The sequence below is a fragment of the Oncorhynchus keta genome, chromosome 24 (genome assembly GCF_023373465.1).
Source record: "Oncorhynchus keta strain PuntledgeMale-10-30-2019 chromosome 24, Oket_V2, whole genome shotgun sequence".
Taxonomy (NCBI): domain Eukaryota; kingdom Metazoa; phylum Chordata; class Actinopteri; order Salmoniformes; family Salmonidae; genus Oncorhynchus; species Oncorhynchus keta.
The window spans coordinates 43254034-43278356 of NC_068444.1; the positions used below are offsets into that span (position 1 = coordinate 43254034).

At 43.5% G+C, this 24323-nt stretch overlaps 1 protein-coding gene across 2 annotated transcripts in view; it reads right to left on the reverse strand.

Moving 5' to 3' along the window:
- Nucleotides 1-24323, reverse strand: part of dnmbp (dynamin binding protein) — a 117945-nt gene that overhangs the window by 58646 nt on the left and 34976 nt on the right. For both annotated transcript variants that reach the window (XM_035734846.2, XM_035734845.2), the window contains exon 4: nucleotides 4661-6895. In XM_035734846.2, coding sequence (XP_035590739.2) covers nucleotides 4661-6895 — 2235 coding nt within the window. The remainder of the gene's footprint in view (nucleotides 1-4660; nucleotides 6896-24323) is intronic.

The window sequence follows — 24323 nt, forward strand, 5'->3', positions numbered from 1 at the left end:
AAGCACCACAGCACAGTGGACAAATATATGGCAAATATAAATCCAATAAGGATGGTGTTTAAGAGATAGATGGGAGGGGTTGAATGGAGCTTAAGGTTGGGACTCATAACAAGATAACCAATGTAAAACATATGGGTCTGTAAAATATATTTAGATTCAGAACATTTGTGAAACAGCAGTTACAAATATATTGCAAAAAGAAATCAAACTGGATTGCCAGGACTAAAAACAAACTAAATATAACTATTGTAAAATAGATTGTGTCTGTAAAATGTGTATAGTACGTATAAGCTGGAAGTAGAGTTTACGAGGGGGAAAAAAATTGTGTATTTTAAAAAAATGTAGTTTTTTTTAAAGTGTGTGTACATATATTACGTGTGGGTTCAATTACAGGCTCCAAATGGCCAGAAACAAAGCACTTTCTTCTGAAACTCATTAGTCTATTCTTGTTCTGATAAATCAAGGCTATTCCATGCAAGAAATTGCTAAGACACTGAAGATCTGGTACAACGTTGTGTACTACTCCCTTCACAGAACAGCGCAAACTGGCTCTAACCAGAATATAAAGAGGAGTGGGAGGCCTCGGTGCATAACTGAGCAAGAGGACAAGTCCATCCAGTTTGTGAAACAGACGCCTCACAAGTCCTCAACTGGTAGCTTCATCAAATAGTACCCGCAAAACACCAGTCTCAAAGCCAACAGTGAAGAGGTGACTCCGGGATGCTGGCCAACACACACACATATACACACGTACGTGTGTGTGTGTGTGTGTGTGTGTGTGTGTGTGTGTGTGTGTGTGTGTGTGTGTGTGTGTGTGTGTGTGTGTGTGTGTGTGTGTGTGTGTGTGTGTGTGTGTGTGTGTGTGTATATATATATACTGTGTACTGTGTATATATACTGCTCAAAAAAATAAAGGGAACACTTAAACAACACAATGTAACTCCAAGTCAATCACACTTCTGTGAAATCAAAGTGTCCACTTAGGAAGCAACACTGATTGACAATACATTTCACATGCTGTTGTGCAAATGGAATAGACAACAGGTGAAAATTATAGGCAATTAGCAAGACACCCCCAACAAAGGAGTGGTTCTGCAGGTGGTGACCACAGACCACTTCTCAGTTCCTATGCTTCCTGGCTGATGTTTTGGTCACATTTGAATGCTGGCGGTGCTTTCACTCTAGTGGTAGCATGAGACGGAGTCTACAACCCACACAAGTGGCTCAGGTATTTCAGCTCATCCAGGATGGCACATCAATGCGAGCTGTGGCAAAAAGGTTTGCTGTGTCTGTCAGAGTGGTGTCCAGAGCATGGAGGCGCTACCATGAGACAGGCCAGTACATCAGGAGACGTGGAGGAGGCCGTAGGAGGGCAACAACCCAGCAGCAGGACCGCTACCTCCACCTTTGTGCAAGGAGGAGCAGGAGGAGCACTGCCAGAGCCCTGCAAAATGACCTCCAGCAGGCCACAAATGTGCATGTGTCTGCTTAAATGGTCAGAAACAGACTCCATGAGGGTGGTATGAGGGCCCGACGTCCACAGGTGGGGGTTGTCCTTACAGCCCAACACCGTGCAGGACGTTTGGCATTTGCCAGAGAACACCAAGATCGGCAAATTCGCCACTGGCGCCCTGTGCTCTTCACAGATGAAAGCAGGTTCACACTGAGCATATGTGACAGAGTCTGGAGACGCTGTGGAGAACGTTCTGCTGCCTGCAACATCCTCCAGCATGACCGGTTTGGCGGTGGGTCAATCATGGTGTGGGGTGGCATTTCTTTGGGGGGCCGCACAGCCCTCCATGTGCTCGCCAGAGGTAGCCTGACTGCCATTAGGTACCGAGATGAGATCCTCAGACCCCTTGTGAGACCATATGCTGGTGTGGTTGGCCCTGGGTTCCTCCTAATGCAAGACAATACTAGACCTCATGTGGCTGGAGTGTGTCAGCAGTTCCTGCAAGAGGAAGGCATTGATGCTTTGGACTGGCCCGCCCGTTCCTCAGACCTGAATCCAATTGAGCACATCTGTGACATCATGTCTCGCTCCATCCACTAACGCCACGTTGCACCACAGACTGTCCAGGAGTTGGCGGATGCTTTAGTCCAGGTCTGGGAGGAGATCCCTCAGGAGACCAACTGCCACCTCATCAGGAGCATGCCCAGGCGTTGTAGGGAGGTCATACAGGCACGTGGAGGCCACACACAATACTGAGCCTCATTTTGACTTGTTTTAAGGACATTACATCAAAGTTGGATCAGCCTGTAGTGTGGTTTTCCACTTTAATTTTGAGAGTAACTCCAAATCCAGACCTCCATGGGTTGATAAATTTGATTTCCATTGATAATGTGTGTGTGTGTGTGTGTGTGTGTGTGTGTGTGTGTGTGTGTGTGTGTGTGTGTGTGTGTGTGTGTGTGTGTGTGTGTGTGTGTGTGTGTGTGTGTGTGTAATATATATACACACGTAATTGAAGTCAGAAGTTTACATACACACACACTGTACATACATACACACACACTGTACATACATACATACATACATACACACACACTGTACATACATACATACATACATACATACATACATACATACATACATACATACATACATACATACATACATACATACATACATACATACATACATACATACATACATACATACGTGTGTGGGGTTAAAAAGGAATTGGCTAAGGAGAAACGTATCAGACCAGTACATTGCCGAGTTACTCCTGGTATGTAAAGTGGTCGGGAGCCGAACCCTGAATAATCATCAACCATTAGACCAGAAAGACATGAGACTGTGGTCCACACGTTGAAATGGTTAGAAACTCTGAAACTCAACACGAGGTGAAGAAAACAAACTTACCAGACCAGGACACCGCCAGTCTGCAGGTGCAAGTGTAAAGTGTTTGGTAACTTTGACTATGTACCCGAGGAAGAGAAGAAGAAAACTCCCCTCTCAGACAATCACTGGTACAGCTAAGTAACTGTTCTTCGGAAACAGCCCATTGTGAAGGAAGGACATTGTGACCTCTGGTGGACAATCAGAGCATGTACAAGTGGCCCACAGGAAACAACTTTCTGAGAGGGCTTGGTTCCGACCGAGATAAACAACGAACTAAATGCATTCAACACGTAAATACATGAATTATTTTCTTATTCCAAATGGGTGGCCGTTCATGTGCAAGGCATATGATTAATGTGAGGACAGTCCTAGAATGTATCCACGATAAATGTCAGTTTCTCTATCTATTTTTCCCACCCCCTTCTCCATCGCTGTGTACTAAGCTGTCATATCTTGTCAGTCCACTAGGGACCTTTGTCTCATGTAAATGTGTATTCTGTGTTATTTAGTTCGCTAGTAAATAAATAATTAAACCAATTTGTGCAGTACTGAATAATGCTCAAGGCTGGGGTTTGTGCAGATCCAAGAAGGTTACGAGTATTCAGAATGAGAATAGATATGAGGCAATGATTTAATAATTGACTGTTATCAATATATAACTTATATATCTTCTAAAGTTTAATTCGGGAGATTTTAACTCATTTAAAAATGTATTCTGTGGTGCCCCAAATTCCTAATTAGTTAATTGTTACATGATTCATTTAATTGGGTGGCTAGGAGCCACAATGTGTTATGTGCTCAATGGTTCAGAGGGGTTGGGTTAAATGCGGAAGATACATTTCGGTTGAATGCATTCAGTTTGCAACTGGCTAGGTATCCCCTTACTTGTCCTACATACACACACTTTAACAGTCATTCAAACATTATGCAAATGTATGTACATCCCCATTTGTGGCCTGCGATGATTGTGGAGAGATAGACAGCCCAGTTATTCAAATAAGATGTGGTTACCAAATTGAGATTAGCCTTGGTGTGTTTGTCTCTCTGTGAGATTAGAGATTGGACTGAAGACGCAGCAGCCAACCTAAAAGAAACGACAGTGGGTGCAGAACAAGTCCCTTTTCTCTACTGCTAACCAGGGATCTGTTTGGCCAGTGTGTTAGAGGGGACCCTCTGACCTTACCGTACACAGCACCTACCCCAGGGGTGCTGACAGGGATTTGGGAGACCAAGCCAATTCTGGAATGAATTTTAAATCTGACACTTGGTGACAACATCAGGTTTTGGTCTAAGGGCCAGGTTGCTAACTGGTTTTATGAGCCAACTCTGGCATCAATCTCCCCAATTGTAAACATAACCCATACTTTATAACAGCTGCTTTTCCTGGGTCAGTGTTCAGAGGTCAATTTTGGCACTAGTATGAATTGATTGCATGCAGCATACCTAGCCTTTAGCGAAGCAGAATAGCATCATATTGAGCAGACGATCCAGGTTTGAAACCCGATCGTTTAAATTCATCATTGGCTCCCTATTCTGTTGCCGTTCCATATTCAGTGCCTGTTATATGAATCTCTCTCTGTCCTAGTAGCTGATGCTGTTGTTCAGATCTGAAAGATTTGGATGGGTGTAGAGAATATGGTAGTAGCTTCACCTTTGCCCTCTGATAGAGTAAATGGAATTTTGCCATATTGCCTAAACAATACACATCCCTTTCAGATCTACACGAGTACCTAAAGGATAGGGCCTATAGGGTTGTTTCTGAAGCAGCCTTTTGTGGACCTCTTGTGAACTTGTTGTGGGATAAGTGAAGCCATTTACCTTGTAGCTGCTGCTGTAGATGCTGCTGTTCCAGGGCCAGAGTTGACAGGGTGTAAGTGCAGAATTCCAGGTTCTCCAGGGTCTGCAGACAGGACGTCTCGTCCTCGTCCTCCTCCTCCTCCTCTTCTTCCAGCATGGCCCTCAGCTCTGAGGCTGTGTGGGCGTACGCCTCCATGTCCTTCTCCACCTCCTGCAGCCGCAGCAGCAGCCTGTACTCCTCCTTTTGCTGCATCTCTCTTTGCCTCTCAATCTTGATATCCCTGTCCATCTCAAGGTGCTGCTCCATCTCCTTCTCTTGCTCCAGAGCTAGGTCACCGAAGGCAGGTTCAGATTCTTCTGTCCTCTCAGTCTCTGTCACATACCCCTCCCCCTCCTCGCAGGTGTAGAAGAGGTGTCCAAAGGGCTGGAGGTTGTTAAGGGGAGGGGATGGTTGCCGGGGACAGGGTGGACGAGGCGCAGGGCGTGCCGGTTTGTAGGGAGCTCGAACTGGGGGGTGGAGAATTCTTGGACGAGGGGGAGGGGGGCGAAGGGTTTTGCACCTCTCCAGGGAGGACGATGAGGAAGAGGGTTGGAGGAGGGTCAGTTGGGAGTGAGAGGAGCCTCGCATGATGTCGCTCTCGCTACTGAAGTCCATTATGGAAAAGTGACGGGAGATGTTGGATTGTCGGCTTCCATTGTCCTCGGCAGCAGCTCCAACAACATCCCCAGCAGCAGCCCCGACAAAATCGCCCCCTCCGTGCCCCGGCAGGCTCCTCTCAAACTGCAAGAGCTGCTGGGATAACTTGGTCTCCAGGTCACCGACTGATGTTGTCAGGGAATCCAAGGTGAGGGAAGCGGGCAGGAGACCATTGGAGCATTGTCCCTTCCGCTGGGACAGCGCCCTGCGCTCAGCACGGCAACCAAGTAGCAAGTCTGCATCATTGACGCTGGAGTGGCGGGTCAGCTTTTTCTGCCTGTGGCCCTCCACCACTAGACTTAACAATTCCTTGCCCAGACTAGGACCTTTGCCATTGCTGGTGGCGCCCTCTAGTGCTCCGAGGTAGTGGCCGTTACCTTTGGACCAGGCTGACTGGGTGCTAGGTGTAGCTAGGCTAAGGGCTCTGTTGAGTAGTGGTGGTAGGGTCGTATCAGGGTGGCTAGTCCTACTACCATTATTGGTGGTGTTAGGGCTGACATGATGCCTGTGGCCCAGAGATGGCACACTAGGTCGAGGGAGAAGCCTGGGCCTTGCCTGAGGGACAGAGCTGGGTCTCTGGGGCCCATGGGGGGGTGTAGGCCTGTGAGGTTGCGCTTTAGCCCCATCTCTTCTCTCCCCCCTGTCCTGGGTCTGGTCCCCTGCAGTCTCCTGGGAAAGACTCTCGCTGACAGAGTCCCCCTGCCACATTCTTTCTTCCACCCTATCAAAGTAATCCAGGTCCCACACAGTGTGGTCCTCTTGGGGTCTCCACTCAGAACCATACTTTGTCTGGCTATGGTCCTGTTGACCGGAGTTGCAGTCCAAGGTGTAGCTGCTATATTCCTCTAGCTCTTCCATTTTTACAGCTTCCATGTCTTCCCTCATGTTTTGCCCATAATCCTCAATCTTGACAAAGCGATGAGGAAAGACCCCACATCGCCCTCTCAGCTCGCCCGACAGCCAACCGTCCTCCAGGGTGTTCACCACCCGGATACGGTCCCCCACGTCAAATTCCAACTCTCCTGGCTCCATGGCCCGAAAGTCGTGCAGTGCTACCCCATACACCCCATCCTCCTCCTCTTCTTCATCCTCCCTGGAGAACACCTCCTCAATCCCTTTCCCACTACTGTAGGGCTCATAGGTCAAAGGTTCAGTCTTGTAGTTCATGGGGTCAACCTCTGTATCATGTGGGGTCCTCAGGGGCCCCAGAAGCTCCACGAATCCCTCAGGAAACACCCCCCTGCGTCCGACCAGCTCTCCCTGGAACCAGCCAGGCTCGGGTAGGCCGATGATGGTGATAAGGTCCCCCTTGCAGAAGTCTAACTCCTCATGGAGCTGTGCATGGAGGCCCATGAGTGCCCTGGCCTGGCCGAAGGCATATGGGGGTAGCTCGGAAGCCTGGGCCTGGGCGCTGCGCTCCGACAGCTGCCTGGAGTGACCCGACAGGTGGAGCTCTTTCACGCAGGACACAGGGAAGAGGCCACGAGCACCCCAGGCATTACGCCCCCTCTGCCAGGTCGTCCCTGGGTCCACGCTGCTCTCGGCTGCCACCACGTCACCTAACGAGAGAGAGGGAGGGGAGAGCAAAAGAACAGAGACGAGAGGAAGAAGATGAAGGTATTAAGAAATAAAGAGCGGGAAGAATGAGGAAGAGCAAGAAGAGAAGAAGTCAGATGAGATATTGTATGGCTTGAGAATTCTGTCACAGCAGGTGGTGGAAATGTAACTCAACTCTGGGCATCATTTGTGACCTGTTTCAGGAAACTAGGCGTATATCGCAAGTCACACCTTCACAGGAGACAAACTTGTATTCCATCTGTAAATATAACAAACTTGTAACAAACTTAATGCCATCTTTAAATATGAATAAAATGGTTAAATTACAAGCCTAGCTGGTTTAGCCACAGAAAAAGATCGCAACCTTCCCGCAAGCCATGATTGGCAGAGATAATGAGTGTGCTGGAAATGCCCAAGAGATGAGTTTGGATTGGTCTGCCATTAGGGCTGGGCGGTATAACGTATTTTATGATATACTGGTATTGATGCAGGGACCGGTTTGGGTTTTTACTTTACCTTCTGATATTCCGGTATTTGAATGTTTGGTTTGTTAAATGTGATACGCCATGTGCAGTATCAATTTTTATAGCTTACTTAGCTACTTGGGTCATCTCTCTCAGCTCCTTCTCTCCATGCCACTTTCCACATAGACCTAGCCACGCCCCCTGTCAGTCAAGGAGCCCATTTGATGTTCCTCAACCGCGAGACACTAGCATTCAGTCTGCATGGTCAATGCAGCACATGCAACAATGTTGATGACAACAATGCTGTTTTCACTTTGCTTAATATAAATATACTAGCGTTCTATTAAGACACTATTAGTTTGTGTTTCTTACATCAGCAAACAGCTAGTTTGTCTTTTCTTAGCAAGTTACCCTAAATCTTGTGAGACGCTAATTGTTAGCCGCTAATGCTAATAGCTAGCTAGCTAATAAATGTACTGAGTAAGAGGAAACGTAGCTAGCTAATACAGCCTGATAATACCAGTGATGGTATAGACCTAAATCAGCATGTTGTTTGTGCAACAGTATCTTCTAAATCAAAGAGGAATATGCAAAGCAAGAATATGTTAGCTACATGAAGTAGCTAAGAGAAAACATGCAATGTAGCCAAAGCTTAAAGGGTCCCCTAGGAAATAAGTATGAACACTTAATTCCTACCCTGTCACAATAACTTCTCCCTGGCATTTTCCTTCGCTGTCATCTCAAACAACACTATATTCAAAGTACCCACTATTATATTCTAACTACGGTATATAATTATACTAGTCATTCTATTTCCATGATTCCAACAGTTTTGCTTGAATTCGCAAGTCAAATCGCAATTGCAACATTTGGTTAAAAATAAGTCCTAGATTATTTGCCCATATCGTGCAGCTCTACGTGGCAGTGTGAACATTCTCAGTGGTGTAAAGTACTTAAGTATAAATACTTTCAAGTACTACTTAAGGTGTTTTTTGGTATCTGTACTTGACTATTTTTGACAACTTTTACTTCACTACATTCCTAAAGAAAATACTGTACTTTTTTAATCCATACATTTTCCCTGACACCTAAAAATACTTTGCAGAACGCTTAGCAGGACAGGAAAATGGTCCAATTCAAACACTTGTCAAGTGAACATCCCTAGTTATCTACTGCCTCTGATCTGTAAAACTCACTAAACACAAATGCTTTGTTTGTAAATTATGTCAGAGTGTTGGAGTGTGCCCCTGGCTATCCGTAAATAAGATAAACTAGAAAATGGTTTGCTTAATATAAGGAATTTGAAATTTATACTTTTACTTTTGATACTTAAGTACATTTTATCAATTACATTTTATACTTAAGTATATTTAAAACCAAATACTTTTAGACTTTTACACAAGTAGTATTTTACTGGGTGATTCACTTTTACTTGAGTAATTTTCTATTAACATATCTTTAATTTTGCTCAAGTATGACAATTGGGTACTTTTTCCACCACTGCAATTGAGTGCAGGAAATGCAGAAATTATTAAAGGGCTGAACTTTGTTTTGGTTGAAGTTGAAATGAACAGTATAAAACAATCAAAATGGAGAAAGACTCAATGAAATCATGTAGAATGTATGTGTTGCCACCCTAGGATCACTCACTACTCATAAAGCAATGTAGAACTTTTATTATTCAAAATCTCAACATACTGTCAAATCGTCAATTTTTTTAAATAAATGCAGTGATATTATATTTTGGCCATATTGCCCAGCCCTATTTGCCATATTTCTGTCTATTTGAGCTGGTCAGTATGTCTAGGTAATCCTGTCTAAAGCAGGATTAATTTTTTAAAATCTATTGTGTAGAAGAAACTGCATAAGTGTTGCTCTCCACTTTCTGGAGGACTGAGTTTTGAAATCAGTGGAATTAGAGTCTGATAGCTAAAGAGATGGAGAAAACACCTGTCACCAGATTACATCTTCAAACTAAGGGCAACCTTGGTATCCATCATGATGTAAAATAGTCTAGCAGGCTACATTTTCAGATATTACACATTTCTAATTTTGACAGAAAGTAGATTCACTTCAAGTTAAAGTGTGCTGTTAGCTAGCTAACAATAATATTCAAATCTCAAAGACATTGCTTGGCTGTTTATAATGTTAGCTAGCTAGCTTTGAACTTGGTTGGTTAGCTACCTGCAGATGTATGCAGGGTAGTGACGTCATGAGTTATGATTATGGTTCATTGTTTACCTAGCTAGCTAGCTAGCTACATGTCTTAACAAAAGATTCCACTATGCAAGTAACCATTTCGGTTGCGTATGTAAAATGAGTCCGAGCATCTACTCCGATGAGCATTCTCATCCGAGTGTGCCAGAGCACAGAATAACTAACGAATTTACGAACGCTCAACACCCGTTGAATATGGCCGGTGTCAGTAAACATCCGCAAAAAAGCGTAATTACATTGTTGCCAGCAGAACAGTCACCATCACTCTGGATAACCAACTCTGCTAGGGCGAGTAAAATGGTCAGAGTGGGGTGTTCTCTCATTTGTGTCTGGAAGAAGTTAGCCAATGTTAGCCAGTTAACTTGGGTGCTTGACTGCCGTTGGTCAGAACTTTAGGATTAACCCAACTTATCAGCCAGAACGTCCAGTGTGCCCTCAGAACGCTCCAAGAGCGAAACGCTCTGAATTTACGAACGGACAATCTGACAGCACAGTTGCAGTCACCAACGCTCTGGATAACATCCTAACCAGCTCTGCTAGGGTGAGTAATGTTCTGTGAGCTGTTCTCTCATTTGTGTCTGGAAGTAGCTAGCAAATTAGCTTGGGCGCTTGACTGCTGTTGTTAGTAAAGAACAATCGGATCAACCCTTAAAGAAATGGGTGAGGCTAAAGCTTAAAAAAGGTTGTGAACGATGCTGAATAGGTGTAGACAAAGAAGGGGTCTCCAGTAGTAGTACCAAAACATTCAAAGGCCATTTTCTCAAAAGTATGTTCATCAACTTTCAAAGCAGAATGACTTTCCCCATTGTCCCTCAACTGTAGCTGAGGAACAATGCGCCAACAATATGAACAAGAGAAAATCAAAAGAAAACAACAATGCAAAAATCAAGACGCAATGTCAACTGAATATGTTTGAGTGCATGTACGTTATTATTTACATTTGTTTGTGTGTGAGTGTTTGTCCGTACATGTGCATTTGAATGAGTGTGTGTGTATAGGCTGCATAGCATCAGCCTCAGGCGAACAGGCATTAGCTGTAACACTGCCCCTCAGTGTCATTCAAACTTATTTTGTTATCGTTTTATTTTTACTTCATTATTTTTTACTTTTATTTTTGACAGTGATTCTATACCCCACCAGCAACACCAATTCCACATCCTAACCCTCAGCCCATCCCACCCATCTCTGCCCTCTTCAGATTTCTACACACCATAGATCTTTCAACTATGCTGTGATGTTTAACATACCATTTCAATCCATCAAATAGAATCTACAGATTGCGAGTTAAAGATAAATACTTTTACTAAGCGTATTAGTAATTGACTGACCCGGTCTCTCCAGATCTCCTAACAGTACTATTTCTAGGGTTCATTTTAGATCAATGTTATGCATTTTCAGCAATTCCTGAACCTGAGACCAGAAACAGGCTACCTGAAGGCAATACCAAAATAAATGGTCAATTGATTCTGTATCCTCACAACAAAATCTGCAGAGCTTTGATGATTGTATGCCCCAAATATTCAAGTTTTTGTTGGTGGCAAGAATTCTATATAATCATTTTAACTGAAAAGCACGTAATTTAACTATTTTATTCGTATTTACAGATGGCATACAAGTTTGTTATTAACCTCTATAGGATTGGTGTCCTCACCCGCGATACGGTTGGGCTACTGTTTGAGGAGAGTGCAAAACTTTTATCACGGCAACTGGTTTGATAGATTCGCCTCTGAAGGTAAATAATGACAGATAAAATGTAGCATAGTTTTGTTTGATAAAATACATTTTTAGATTCAAATGTAGGAACTGGCTTCCACAGTTTGAAACCCTGCTGTATCTGCCTTCCCCCACCCCCCATCTAGACGTGCGAAGGTGAGTGTCTTTTCTGTAAGGAAGCTAATTATCCATCATTTATGCCATTCCTGGGAGTGTGTCAACTTACTTTTTTATTAAGATATCATTTTTGTATGTTCTCTATAGTTATGTCCTTGAAAATGTATCAATTTACCAATTCGGCACATTTGGTCAGAATTTATACAACATTTTGAACAGTAATGCATTGGTTTATTGGATCAGTCCAAAACTTTCACATACACGGCTGCCCTCGAGTGGGAAGGTTGAGATAACGTAGGCTAATGTGATCAGCATGAGGATATAAGTAACAAGAACATTTTCCAGGACAGACATATCTGATATCGGCAGTAAATTTAAATTACTGTTAATCTAACTGCACTGTCCAATTTACAGTAGCTATTACAGTAAAATAATAGCATCCTATTGTTTGAGGAGAGTGCACAGTTATGAACTTCAAAAGTTATTAATAAACCAATTAGGCACATTTGGGCAGTCTTGATACAACATTTTGAACAGAAATGCAATGGTTCATTGGATCAGTTTAAAACTTTGCACATACACTGCTGCCATCTTATGTCCAAAATCTAAATTGTGCCTGGGCTGGAATAATACATTATGGCCTTTCTTGCATTGAAAAGACGGTAAAAAAATGACAATATGTTTATTCTTTTTCCAGATCTAATGTATTGTAATTTTGTTCTGTTCTGGATGACTGTGATAACGCTCTCGGTAGCCAATGTGAGCAAGACCTTTAAACAGGTCAACATTCACAAAGTCGCGGGGCCAGATGGATTACCAGGATGTGTACTCAAAGCATGCTCGAACCAACTGGCAAGTGTCTTCACTGACATTTTCAATCTCTCCCTGACCTAGAGTGTAATACTTACATGCTTTAAGCAGACCACCATAGTCCCTGTGCCCGAGGAAGTGAAGGTAACCTGCCTAAATGATTACTGCCCGTAGCACTCATGTCAGTAGCCATGAAGTGCTTTGAAAGGAAGGCCAAAACAAAAAGATCATCAAGGACATCAACCACCTGAGCCACTGCCTGTTCTAATTAGTAAAAATCCAAATCACTTCACAGATCTTCATTTTAAAGGGTTTAAACACTGTTTCCCACGCTTGTTCAATGAACCATAAAAATGAATGAACATGCACCTGTGAAACGGTTGTTAAGACACTAACAGCTTACAGATGGTAGGCAATTAAGGTCACAGTTATGAAAACTTAAGACACAAAATAGGCCTTTCTTCTGACTCTGAAAAACACCAAAAGAAAGATGCCCAGGGTCCCTGCTCATCTGCGTGAATTTTTATTTTATTTATTTTATTTCACCTTTATTTAAGCAGGTAGGCTAGTTGAGAACAAGTTCTCATTTGCAACTGCGACCTGGCCAAGATAAAGCATAGCAGTGTGAACAGACAACACAGAGTTACACATGGAGTAAACAATTAGCAAGTCAATAACACAGTAGAAAAAAATGGGCAGTCTATATACAATGTGTGCAAAAGGCATGAGGAGGTAGGCGAATAATACAATTTTGCAGATTAACACTGGAGTGATAAATGATCAGATGGGCATGTACAGGTAGAGATATTGGTGTGCAAAAGAGCAGAAAAGTAAATAAATAAAAACAGTATAAAAACAGTATGGGAATGAGGTAGGTGAAAAAGGGTGAGCTATTTACCTATAGACTATGTACAGCTGCAGCGATCGGTTAGCTGCTCGGATAGCTGATGTTTGAAGTTGGAGAGGGAGATAAAAGTCTCCAACTTCAGCGATTTTTGCAATTCGTTCCAGTCACAGGCAGCAGAATACTGGAACGAAAGGCGGCCAAATGAGGTGTTGGCTTTAGGGATGATCAGTGAGATACACCTGCTGGAGCGCGTGCTACGGATGGGTGTTGCCATCGTGACCAGTGAACTGAGATAAGGCGGAGCTTTACCTAGCATGGACTTGTAGATGACCTGGAGCCAGTGGGTCTGGCGACGAATATGTAGTGAGGGCCAGCCGACTAGAGCATACAAGTCGCAGTGGTGGGTGGTATAAGGTGCTTTAGTGACAAAACGGATGGCACTGTGATAGACTGCATCCAGTTTGCTGAGTAGAGTGTTGGAAGCCATTTTGTAGATGACATCGCCGAAGTCAAGGATCGGTAGGATAGTCAGTTTTACTAGGGTAAGCTTGGCAGCGTGAGTGAAGGAGGCTTTGTTGCGGAATAGAAAGCCGACTCTGGATTTGATTTTTGATTGGAGATGTTTGATGTGAGTCTGGAAGGAGAGTTTGCAGTCTAGCCAGACACCTAGGTACTTATAGATGTCCACATATTCAAGGTTGGAACCATCCAGGGTGGTGATGCTAGTCGGGCATGCGGGTGCAGGCAGCGATCGGTTGAAAAGCATGCATTTGGTTTTACTCGCGTTTAAGAGCAGTTGGAGGCCACGGAAGGAGTGCTGTATGGCATTGAAGCTCGTTTGGAGGTTGGATAGCACAGTGTCCAATGACGGGCCGAAAGTATATAGAATGGTGTCGTCTGCGTAGAGGTGGATCAGGGAATCGCCCGCAGCAAGAGCAACATCATTGATATATACAGAGAAAAGAGTCGGCCCGAGAATTGAACCCTGTGGCACCCCCATAGAGACTGCCAGAGGACCGGACAGCATGCCCTCTGATTTGACACACTGAACTCTGTCTGCAAAGTAATTGGTGAACCAGGCAAGGCAGTCATCCGAAAAACCGAGGCTGTTGAGTCTGCCGATAAGAATTTGGTGATTGACAGAGTCGAAAGCCTTGGCGAGGTCGATGAAGACGGCTGCACAGTACTGTCTTTTATCGATGGCGGTTATGATATCATTTAGTACCTTGAGTGTGGCTGAGGTGCACCCGTGACCGGCTCGGAAACCAGATTGCACAGCGGAGAAGGTACGGTGGGATTCGAGATGGTCAGTGACCTGTTTGTTGACTTGGCTTTCGAAGACCTTAGATAGGCAGGGCAGGATGGATATAGGTCTATAGCAGTTTGGGTCCAGGGTGTCTCCCCTTTGAAGAGGGGGATGACTGCGGCAGCTTTCCAATCCTTGGGGATCTCAGACGATATGAAAGAGAGGTTGAACAGGCTGGTAATAGGGGTTGCGACAATGGCGGCAGATAGTTTCAGAAATAGCGGGTCCAGATTGTCAAGCCCAGCTGATTTGTACGGGTCCAGGTTTTGCAGCTCTTTCAGAACATCTGCTATCTGGATTTGGGTAAAGGAGAACCTGGAGAGGCTTGGGTGAGGAACTACGGGGGGGCGGAGCTGTTGGCCGAGGTTGGAGTAGCCAGGCGGAAGGCATGGCCAGCCGTTGAGAAGTGCTTATTGAAGTTTTCGATAATCATGGATTTATCGGTGGAGACCGTGTTTCCTAGCCTCAGTGCAGTGGGCAGCTGGGAGGAGGTGCTCTTGTTCTCCATGGACTTCACAGTGTCCCAGAACTTTTGGAGTTGGAGCTACAGGATGCAAACTTCTGCCTGAAGAAGCTGGCCTTAGCTTTCCTGACTGACTGCGTGTGTTGGTTCCTGACTTCCCTGAACAGTTGCATATCACGGGGGCTATTCGATGCTATTGCAGTCCGCCACAGGATGTTTTTGTGCTGGTCGAGGGCAGTCAGGTCTGGAGTGAACCAAGGGCTGTATCTGTTCTTGGTTCTGCATTTTTTGAACGGAGCATGCTTATCTAAAATGGTGAGGAAGTTACTCTTAAAGAATGACCAGGCATCCTCAACTGACGGGATGAGGTCAATGTCCTTCCAGGATATCCGGGCCAGGTCGATTAGAAAGGCCTGCTCACAGAAGTGTTTTAGGGAGCGTTTGACAGTGATGAGGGGTGGTCGTTTGACTGCGGCTCCGTGGCGGATACAGGCGATGAGGCAGTGATCGCTGAGATCCTGGTTGAAGACAGCGGAGGTATATTTGGAGGGCCAGTTGGTCAGGATGACGTCTATGAGGGTGCCCTTGTTTACAGAGTTAGGGTTGTACCTGGTGGGTTCCTTGATGATTTGAGTGAGATTGAGGGCATCTAGCTTAGATTGTAGGACTGCCGGGGTGTTAAGCATATCCCAGTTTAGGTCACCTAACAGAACAAACTCTGAAGCTAGATGGGGGCGATCAATTCACAAATGGTGTCCAGGGCGCAGCTGGGAGCTGACGGGGGTCGGTAGCAGGCGGCAACAGTGATAGACTTGTTTCTGGAGAGAGTAATTTTCAAAATTAGTAGTTCAAACTGTTTGGGTATGGACCTGGAAAGTATGACATTACTTTGCAGGCTATCTCTGCAGTAGACTGCGACTCCGCCCCTTTGGCAGTTCTATCTTGACGGAAGATGTTATAGTTGGGTATGGAAATCTCTGAATTTTTGGTGGCCTTCCTGAGCCAGGATTCAGACACGGCAAGGACATCAGGGTTAGCAGAGTGTGCTAAAGCAGTGAGTAAAACAAACTTAGGGAGGAGGCTTCTGATGTTGACATGCATAAAACCAAGACTTTTTCGATCACAGAAGTCAACAAATGAGGGTACCTGGGGGCATGCAGGGCCTGGGTTTACCTCCACATCACCCGCGGAACAGAGAAGGAGTAGTATGAGGGTGCGGCTAAAGGCTATCAAAACTGGTCGCCTAGAGCGTTGGGGGCAGAGGATAAGAGGAGCAGGTTTCTGGGCATGGTAGAATATATTCAGGGCATAATGCGCAGACAGGGGTATGGTGGGGTGCGGGTACAGCGGAGGTAAGCCCAGGCACTGGGTGATGATGAGAGAGGTTGTATCTCTGGACATGCTGGTTGTAATGGGTGAGGTCACCGCATGTGTGGGGGTGGGACAAAGGAGGTAACAGGGGTATGCAGAGTGGATCTAGGGGCTCCATTGTGAACTAAAACAATGATAACTAACCTGAACAACAGTATACAAGGCATATTGACATTTGGGAGAGACATACAGCGAGGCATACAGTAATCACAGGTGTTGAATTGGGAAAGCTAGCTAAAAACAGTAGGCGAGGCTAATCAGCTAGCACAACAAACAGCAGGTAAAATGGCGTTGACTAGGCAACTGGGCCGACAGATAAACAAACAAGCAGAATGGGGTACCGTGATTAATGGACAGTCCAGCGTGCGTCAGCTATGTAGCCGAGAAATCAGTGTCCAGGGGGCAGCGGTGGATGGGCAGGGAAGCTGGGCTGGCGAGTGTTATCCAGGTTTTTTTTTATTTTATTTTTTTAAACTAACAATGACTAAATAGCTTGTAGCTAGTTAGCTGGTTAGCGTCTGGAGGTTCTTTGGGGGACGTCGCGATGGGGTGAGTCTGTTTATTCCTCTTCTTGCGGTGACATCGACAGACCGGTCGTGGGCCCGGGTAATTGTAGCCCAGGATTATGCTACAGGAGCTCTAGTGCGCTGGGTGAGCTGGAGACACAGCGTTTCAGAAAGCTCGCGGGCCTTGGCCAGCAGATGGATCTTTGGCGATTTCGCAACGAAAAAGCCTGTTGAGACCACCTCGGACGATTATGTCGGCGGACCAGTCGTGATGGATCGGCGGCGCTCCGTGTCGGCAGTAAAGGGTCCAGGCCAATTGGCAAAAGAGGTATCGTTGGGCCTCTTCGGCTAGTCGGGAGGTGGGCTTAGCTCAAGGCTAACTGTAGCTTGTTTTGGGCCAGAGACGTTGGCCAGGAGTAGCCACTCGGAATTGCAGCTAGCTAGTTGCGATGATCCGGTGTAAAGGTTCAGAGCTTGCGGTAGGAATCCGGAGATGTGGTAGAGAAAGAGCAGTCTGATATGCTCTGGGTTGATGTCGCGCTAGTGTTCTAGTTAGCTTAGAAGACCGCTAGCAATGGCTAACTGAGTAGTAGCTAGTTAGCTGGCTAGCTTCTGATGGTGGCTCCGGATCTAAAGTAAAGTATAGAAAAGGCGGATCCGTACCACATTGGGTGATGCGGGTTGCAGGAGAGTATAATCAGCTCTAGTTTGAAAGTGAGATTAAAATATGTACGAAATATATACAGAAAAAAAACGAAGAAAACTATATTTACACTAGACAGGACGGGACAAGACAAAACATACGTCCGACTGCTACGCCATCTTGGATCATCGTGCCTTAGGCATGCTGCAAGGAGGCATGAGGACTACAGATGTGGCCAAGGCAATCAATTGCAATGTCCGTACTGTAAGACGCCTAAGACAGCGCTACAGGGAGACAGGACGGACAGCTGATCATCCTCGCAGTGGCAGGCCACGTGTAACAAAACACACGCACAGGATCGGTACATCGAACATCACACCTACGGGACAGGTACAGGATGGTAACAACAACTGCCAGAGTTACTCCAGGAACACACAATCCCCCCCTCTTTTATACCACTGCAACTCTCTGTTATTATCTATGCATAGTGACTCTACCTACATGTACATATTACCTCGACTAACCGGTGCCCCCGCATATTGATTCTGTACCGGTACCCACTGTATATACAGTGCCAAGAAAATGTATGTGAACCCTTAGGAAATACCTGGATTTCTGCATATATTGGTCATAAAATTGGATCTGATCTTCATCTAGGTCACAATAGACAAACACAGTTTGCTGGGGATAGGGCTGTCTACTGCCCCCGCTGGAGTAATTGCTTGCCCATAGTAAACATAATTTTTTTTTGTCAAAAGTTGCTAATATATGCAAATAAAAAATATTATTGAATAGAAAACACTCTAAAGCTTCTAAAACCGTTTAAATTATGTCTGTATGTGAAGCAGAACTCTCAGGGCAGTCATTCTCCCAAACTCTCTCTTGTCATCAGAAAAGTTGGCCCAACTTTGACGTCATCGCCCCCACCCTTGCCAAGCACTTACAGGTCTGGGAACAGTCTCTCTGTCTTCAGCGCGATCTCAGCTTTCAATGGGGCTTCTCATTGTGAGAATCGCGCGCTCACGAGAGTTTTGGCAGGCCGAAACCTTTCGGTCACACGAAAAAACAGGTCACTTTTATGCGCGCTCTGCTCCGGTCCTGTCTTTGTTCCAAGATCGATTATACAATGCATGCGTTTCTGTTCGTCCTCACGATTGCTGTACACCTTTATAACATGTTAAAGCTTGATTATGAAGTTAGTTTGACAAGTTTAATCGACATATAATATGTAAGTTTGACGTTTTGGTGCGCATCCACTTGACTTTTGGCTACATTTCAACCGAAATGTGTCGTGTTTGAGAACCGAAAGACACAGACTGCAAAACTAAACGCTGTTTTTGGTAAGTATAATTCCTTCCAGGTCTTCTGATGGAAGAACAGCAAAGGTAAGGGAATATTTATGTGGTAAATTTGGGTTTATGTGGACTCCAAGATAGAGGAGCCATAATGCTACTTTTTGAGCGCCGACTCATATTATAGCCTAGTGAACGAAAGCTGTAACGTTAAAAATAAATGTAACACAGCGATTGCATTCAGAAGAAGTGTATCTAACTATATATATGTAGAACATGCATATTTAGTAAAAGTTTATGATGTGTATTCCTTGTTAGCTGACGTTATCTGCCGGAGCTATCGTCATTTCTCAGGACATTTGAGTAGCATTTTTTGAACGATGCATCATTGTAAACAGAGATTTATGGATATATATAGCATATTATTGAAAAAAACATAAATGTACTGTGTAACATGTTATATTACTGTCATCTGATGAAGATTTCAAAAGGTTAGTGCATTATTTTTCTTTTAATCCTGCGTTTGTTGATTGCATATTTTTTTTCAACTTGGCTATGCAAATTAGCTGTGTCTTCGGTGGTGGTTTGACATAAATATGTGCTATGTTTTCGTCGTAAAACATTTTAGAAATCTAACTTGCTGCGTAGATAAACAAGGTGTTTATCTTTCATTTGAGCCATTGGACTTGTTAATGTGTGGAGGTTAAATATTTTTAGGAATATTTTTGCGTTCCATGCGCCACCTTCCAGCTGAACGTGGGGGGGGTTCCAAAATTGGAACCCTAGTCCCCTCCTGGTTAAACCAATATCACACAATCAAATATGTTTTCATGTGTTCATTGAACACACCAAGTAAACATTCACAGTGCAGGGTGGAAAAAGTATGTATGTGACCCCTTGGATTTAATAACTGGTTGACCCTTCTTTGGCAGCAATAACCTCTACCAAACATTTTCTGTAGTTACGGATCAGACCTGCATTTTGAACAATTCCTCTTTACAAAACTGTTTCAGTTCAGCAATATTCTTGGGATGTCTGGTGTGAACTGCTCTCGAGGTCATGCCACAGCATCTCAATCTGGTTGAGGTCAGGACTAAGACTGGGCCGCTCCAGAAAGCGTATTTTCTTTTGTTGAAGCCATTCTTTTGTTGATTTACTTCTGTGTTTTGGGTCGTTGTCCTGTTGTGTCACCCAACTTCTGTTGAGCTTCAATTGGTGGACAGATCGCTTAACATTCTCCTGCAAAATGTCTTGATAAACTTGGGAATTCATTTTTCTGTCAATAATAGCAAGCTGTCCAGGCCTTGAGGCAGCAAAGCAGCCCCAAACAATGATGCTCCCTCCACCATAATTTAAAGTTGGGTTGAGGTTATGATGTTGGTGTGCTGTGCTGTGCCTTTTTTTTCTCCACACAGTGTTGTGTGTTCCTTCCAAACAACTCAACTTTAGATTAATCTGTCCACAGAATATTTTGCCAGTAGCGCTGTGGAACATCTAGGTGCACTTTTGCAAACTTCAGACGGTCAGTAATGTTTTATTTGGACAGCAGTGGCTTCTTCCGTGGTGTCCTCCCAACACCATTCTTGTTTAGTGTTTTACATATCATAGACTCATCAACAGAGATGTTAGCATGTTCCAGAGATTTCTGTAAGTCTTTAGCTGACATGCGAGGAATCTTCTTAAACTCATTAAGCATTCTGCGCTGTGCTCTTGCAGTCATCTTTGCTGAACGGCCACTCTTAGGGACAATAGCAACAGTGCTGAACTTTCTTCATTTATAGACAATGTGTCTTACCATGTACTGATGAACATCAAGGCTTTTAGAGATACTTTTGTAACCCATTCCAGCTTTATGCAAGTCAACCATTCTTAATCTTAGGTCTTCTGAGATCTCTTTTGTTCGAGGCATGGTTCACATCAGGCAATGCTTAGTATAGCAAACTCAAATTTTGTGAGAGTTTTTAATAGGGCAAGGCAGCTCTAACCAACATCTCCAAGCTCGTCTCATTGATTGGACTCCAGGTTAGCTGACTCCAATTAGCTTTTGGAGAAGTCATTAGCCTAGGGGTTCACATACTTTTTACAACCTACATTGTGAATGTTTAAATTATGTATTCAATATAGACAAGAAAAATACAATAATTTGTGTGTTATTAGTTTTAGCACAATATGTGTGTCTATTGTTGTGACTTAGATGAAGATCAGATCAAATTTGACCAATTTATGCAGAAATCCAGGTAATTCCAAAGGGTTCACATACTTGTTCTTGCCACTGTAGTCTCACTTTTGTTACTTTACTGCTGCTCTTTAATTACTTCTTCCTTTTATTACTTATTCCTATTTTTTAAACTGCATTGTTGTTTAGGGGCTTGTAAGTAAGCATTTTACTGTAAAGTTGTATTCGATGCATGTGACTAATAACACTTCATTTGACATGCCGAGAGAGGAGTTCGGATTGGTCTGCCATATAGAAGGCTTCTGTCTATTTGAGCTGGGTCAGTCTGTGTTGGTAATCCTGACGAACGTGGCTTTTTTATGTATTGTGTAGTGGAGTTGCATAAGTGTTGCGCTCCACTTTTTGGAGGTTTGAGTTTTGAAATCAGTGGAATTAGAGTATGATAGCTAAAGACATGGAGAAAACACCTGTCTCCAGATTACATCTTCAAACTAAGGGCAACCGTGGCATGGCATCCGTGACAGGGAGACACGTCCATCATGCATGATGATTTATACGGATGGGTAAGATAGTCTAGTTAGCTACATTTTCAGATATTACACATTTCCAATTGACAGAAAGTGGTTTCATTTCAAGCTAAAGTGAACTGTTAGCTAGCTAGCTAACGTTAGCCGGCTGGCTCCTAAGCTAACATTACGTGTATGACATTATTCGTATCCCAGAACCATTTGCTCTGCTAGTTAGAGCCTAATGTTAGCTAGCTAACATTGAAAATGGTTGGTTAGCTCGCAGTAGATTCATGCAGGGCACTATGTTCATTGTTGTTTAACTAGCTAATGTTAGCTGGCTGGCTCGTTAGCTAACGTGACATGTGCGATCTTACACATTGTTTACCTAGCTCGCTTCATTGTTTACCTAGCTATCTACATGTCATAAGCTAAAGTGTACAACACCCGTTGAATATGGCCGGTGTCAGAAAACGTCGTCAAAAAAAGCACAATGAAATTGTTGCCAGCAGAGCTGGTTAGGCTGTATTCATGTTTTCCAGAGGTAACCAAATAATCGGCTAGAGTGTCAAGTGTGCACTCTGAACACAGAGCGAAACGAGATGGGTGGGGCTAAAGCTTAAGAGGGTGTGAACATTGCTGAATGGGTGTAGACAACTTCACTTGATACAAAAACATTCAAAGTCCATTTTCTCAAGTGAGGTTACAAGTTGATCAACTTTCAAAGCATAATTACTTTCCCATTGTTCCTCAAAAATGCACTGTATGTCATACCATTTTGTAGCTCTGAGTCTTTACTTATATCCAATGGAAAAACACAATTTCAAATGTTGCTACATAACACCAAATCCAGGTGGTGAGTCACATACCAACTCATACACCCTGTACCATGGAATCAAAAATCTTGCAATCTGTATGGCACAGCTGTCAACATCCTGGTCCTCAAATGAAACTGGTATACTTTCCTATTTATGCTATTTTTATTCCTCCACCAGATTTGATCCTTTATATATTGGGCAGACAGACCAGTTCCCTACCACCTGCCGATGCCACCTGCCTCCTCCATTTTTGGGGTAATGCAGTAATAAATTGGTTGTAATCTTGGATTGAGCAGACCTTGCCATGAAAAACATAACTCCACCAGTCCAATTTACATTTAAAAAAAATATACATTTTCAAACATCTTTCCCATAACTACAGCTATTTTATCAACCAGAACATTTGAGTTGCCATAATATTTGTCCTATCTTTTCAGGGGGATGACATTGTAGCCAGCTCTGCAATGCTTGTTTGAAAAAGAGAGATACTTTGAAAAATGTTTTATTTTTAATTCATCAAAAATTAGAAATGACAATCAGCACAAAGGCAAAAAGGCAATTTTTAAACAATGGATGAGCTTTTCTTAGTAATCTATCTGAGAACCATTTAGGGTTGAAGTAAACCTTTCAGAGAGAGGTTTAGTGCTTTTATATTTAATCATCTCAACCCACCCAATTCATATTAATTATATAGATAGGCATGAGTTGTCTGGTTTAGCGTCCAAGATAAAGCAAAATATTTTTTGCTCACATGATTTGAACAATGAATCATCAGGAATAGGCAGTGCCATAAGTAAGTGAGTAAACTGAGATATGACTAAGGAGTTAAATAGGGCAGGATCTTCTATGTCTAAGTTTTCTATTGAAATTCATTGTGGAGAGCTCATATATTTTGTGATATCCAGGCATTAAAAATCCAGGCATTAAAAATCCAGTATTACTTCATCAAAGGCCTTTTCTAAAATCCGCTATAAATACCAGACCTGGCTTCTTAGATGTTTCATGATGTTCTGTTGTTATTTCTAGTAGTAGTAGTCGTATATTATCTCCAATGTATCATCCATGTAGAAAACCTGTCTGATCAGGATGAACAATACCTGGTAAAAACCTTTTTAATTCATTGAGTGCTATGCAGTTTGCAAGAATTTTTACATCACAACATTGAAGTGTAAGAGGCATCCAGTTTTTAAGATAAACTGGATCTTTATATTTGCCATCTGGGTCTTGTTTTAATAATAGACCTTCCTGAGGAGTATCTGGCAGACTACCATTTCCATAGGGATAGTTAAAACAAGCTAACAATGGACTTTTTAGTATATAAAAAAAGGCTATACCTCGACACGTATGCCATCAAGTATGCCATCAAGGTTTTTCCAGACTGAAAAGATTTAATAGCCTCAAAACATTCATCCTCTAATTTGGCCTTCACACTGATCTTTCTGTACATTTGTTTAATTTCCTTTTTTAAATTATTATCTGGAAATAATTCCTTACAGTAATCGTCATTCAGTGTGCGAGGATCAGACCGAAAAGGGAAATTGTTGAGCGTGAAAAACCCAGCAGTGTTGCAGTTCTTGACACAAACTGGTGCGCCAGCCACCTACTACCATACCCTGTTCAAAAGGTACTTAAATCTTTTGTCTAGCCCATTCACCCTCTGAATGACACAGAAACACAATCCATGTCTCAAGGCTTAATCTCTTTAACCTCTTACCTACCTTTATCTGTAATTTGCACTGTGATTTCATTTGAAACTTAACGATGGGAATTATAAAATATTTTTTTTTGCCAGAGTTTAATCAACTGTGTGATGCATGGGTTTAGTTGTCAACAGCTTCCCAGCAGAAGTCATAGAAATTACCCAGTATAAGAGAGGTGCACGAACCATCCACGTGAAGATTAATTTGTGGAATCATATGATCGACTCGAAGAGATTCAGATCATTTCTGCCCTGCTAGAGCTGCCCCAGTAAGTGATGTTATTGTGAAGCAGAAACATCTAGGAGAAACAACGGCTGAGCGGCACAGCCGAGTGCTGAAGCGCAGTTGCAACACTCACTATCGAGTTACAAACTGCCTCTGGAAGCAATGTCAGCACAACAACTACTGGTCAGGAGCTTCATGAAATGTGTTTCCATGGCTGAGCAGCTGCATACAAGCCCAAGAGCACTATGCGCAATGC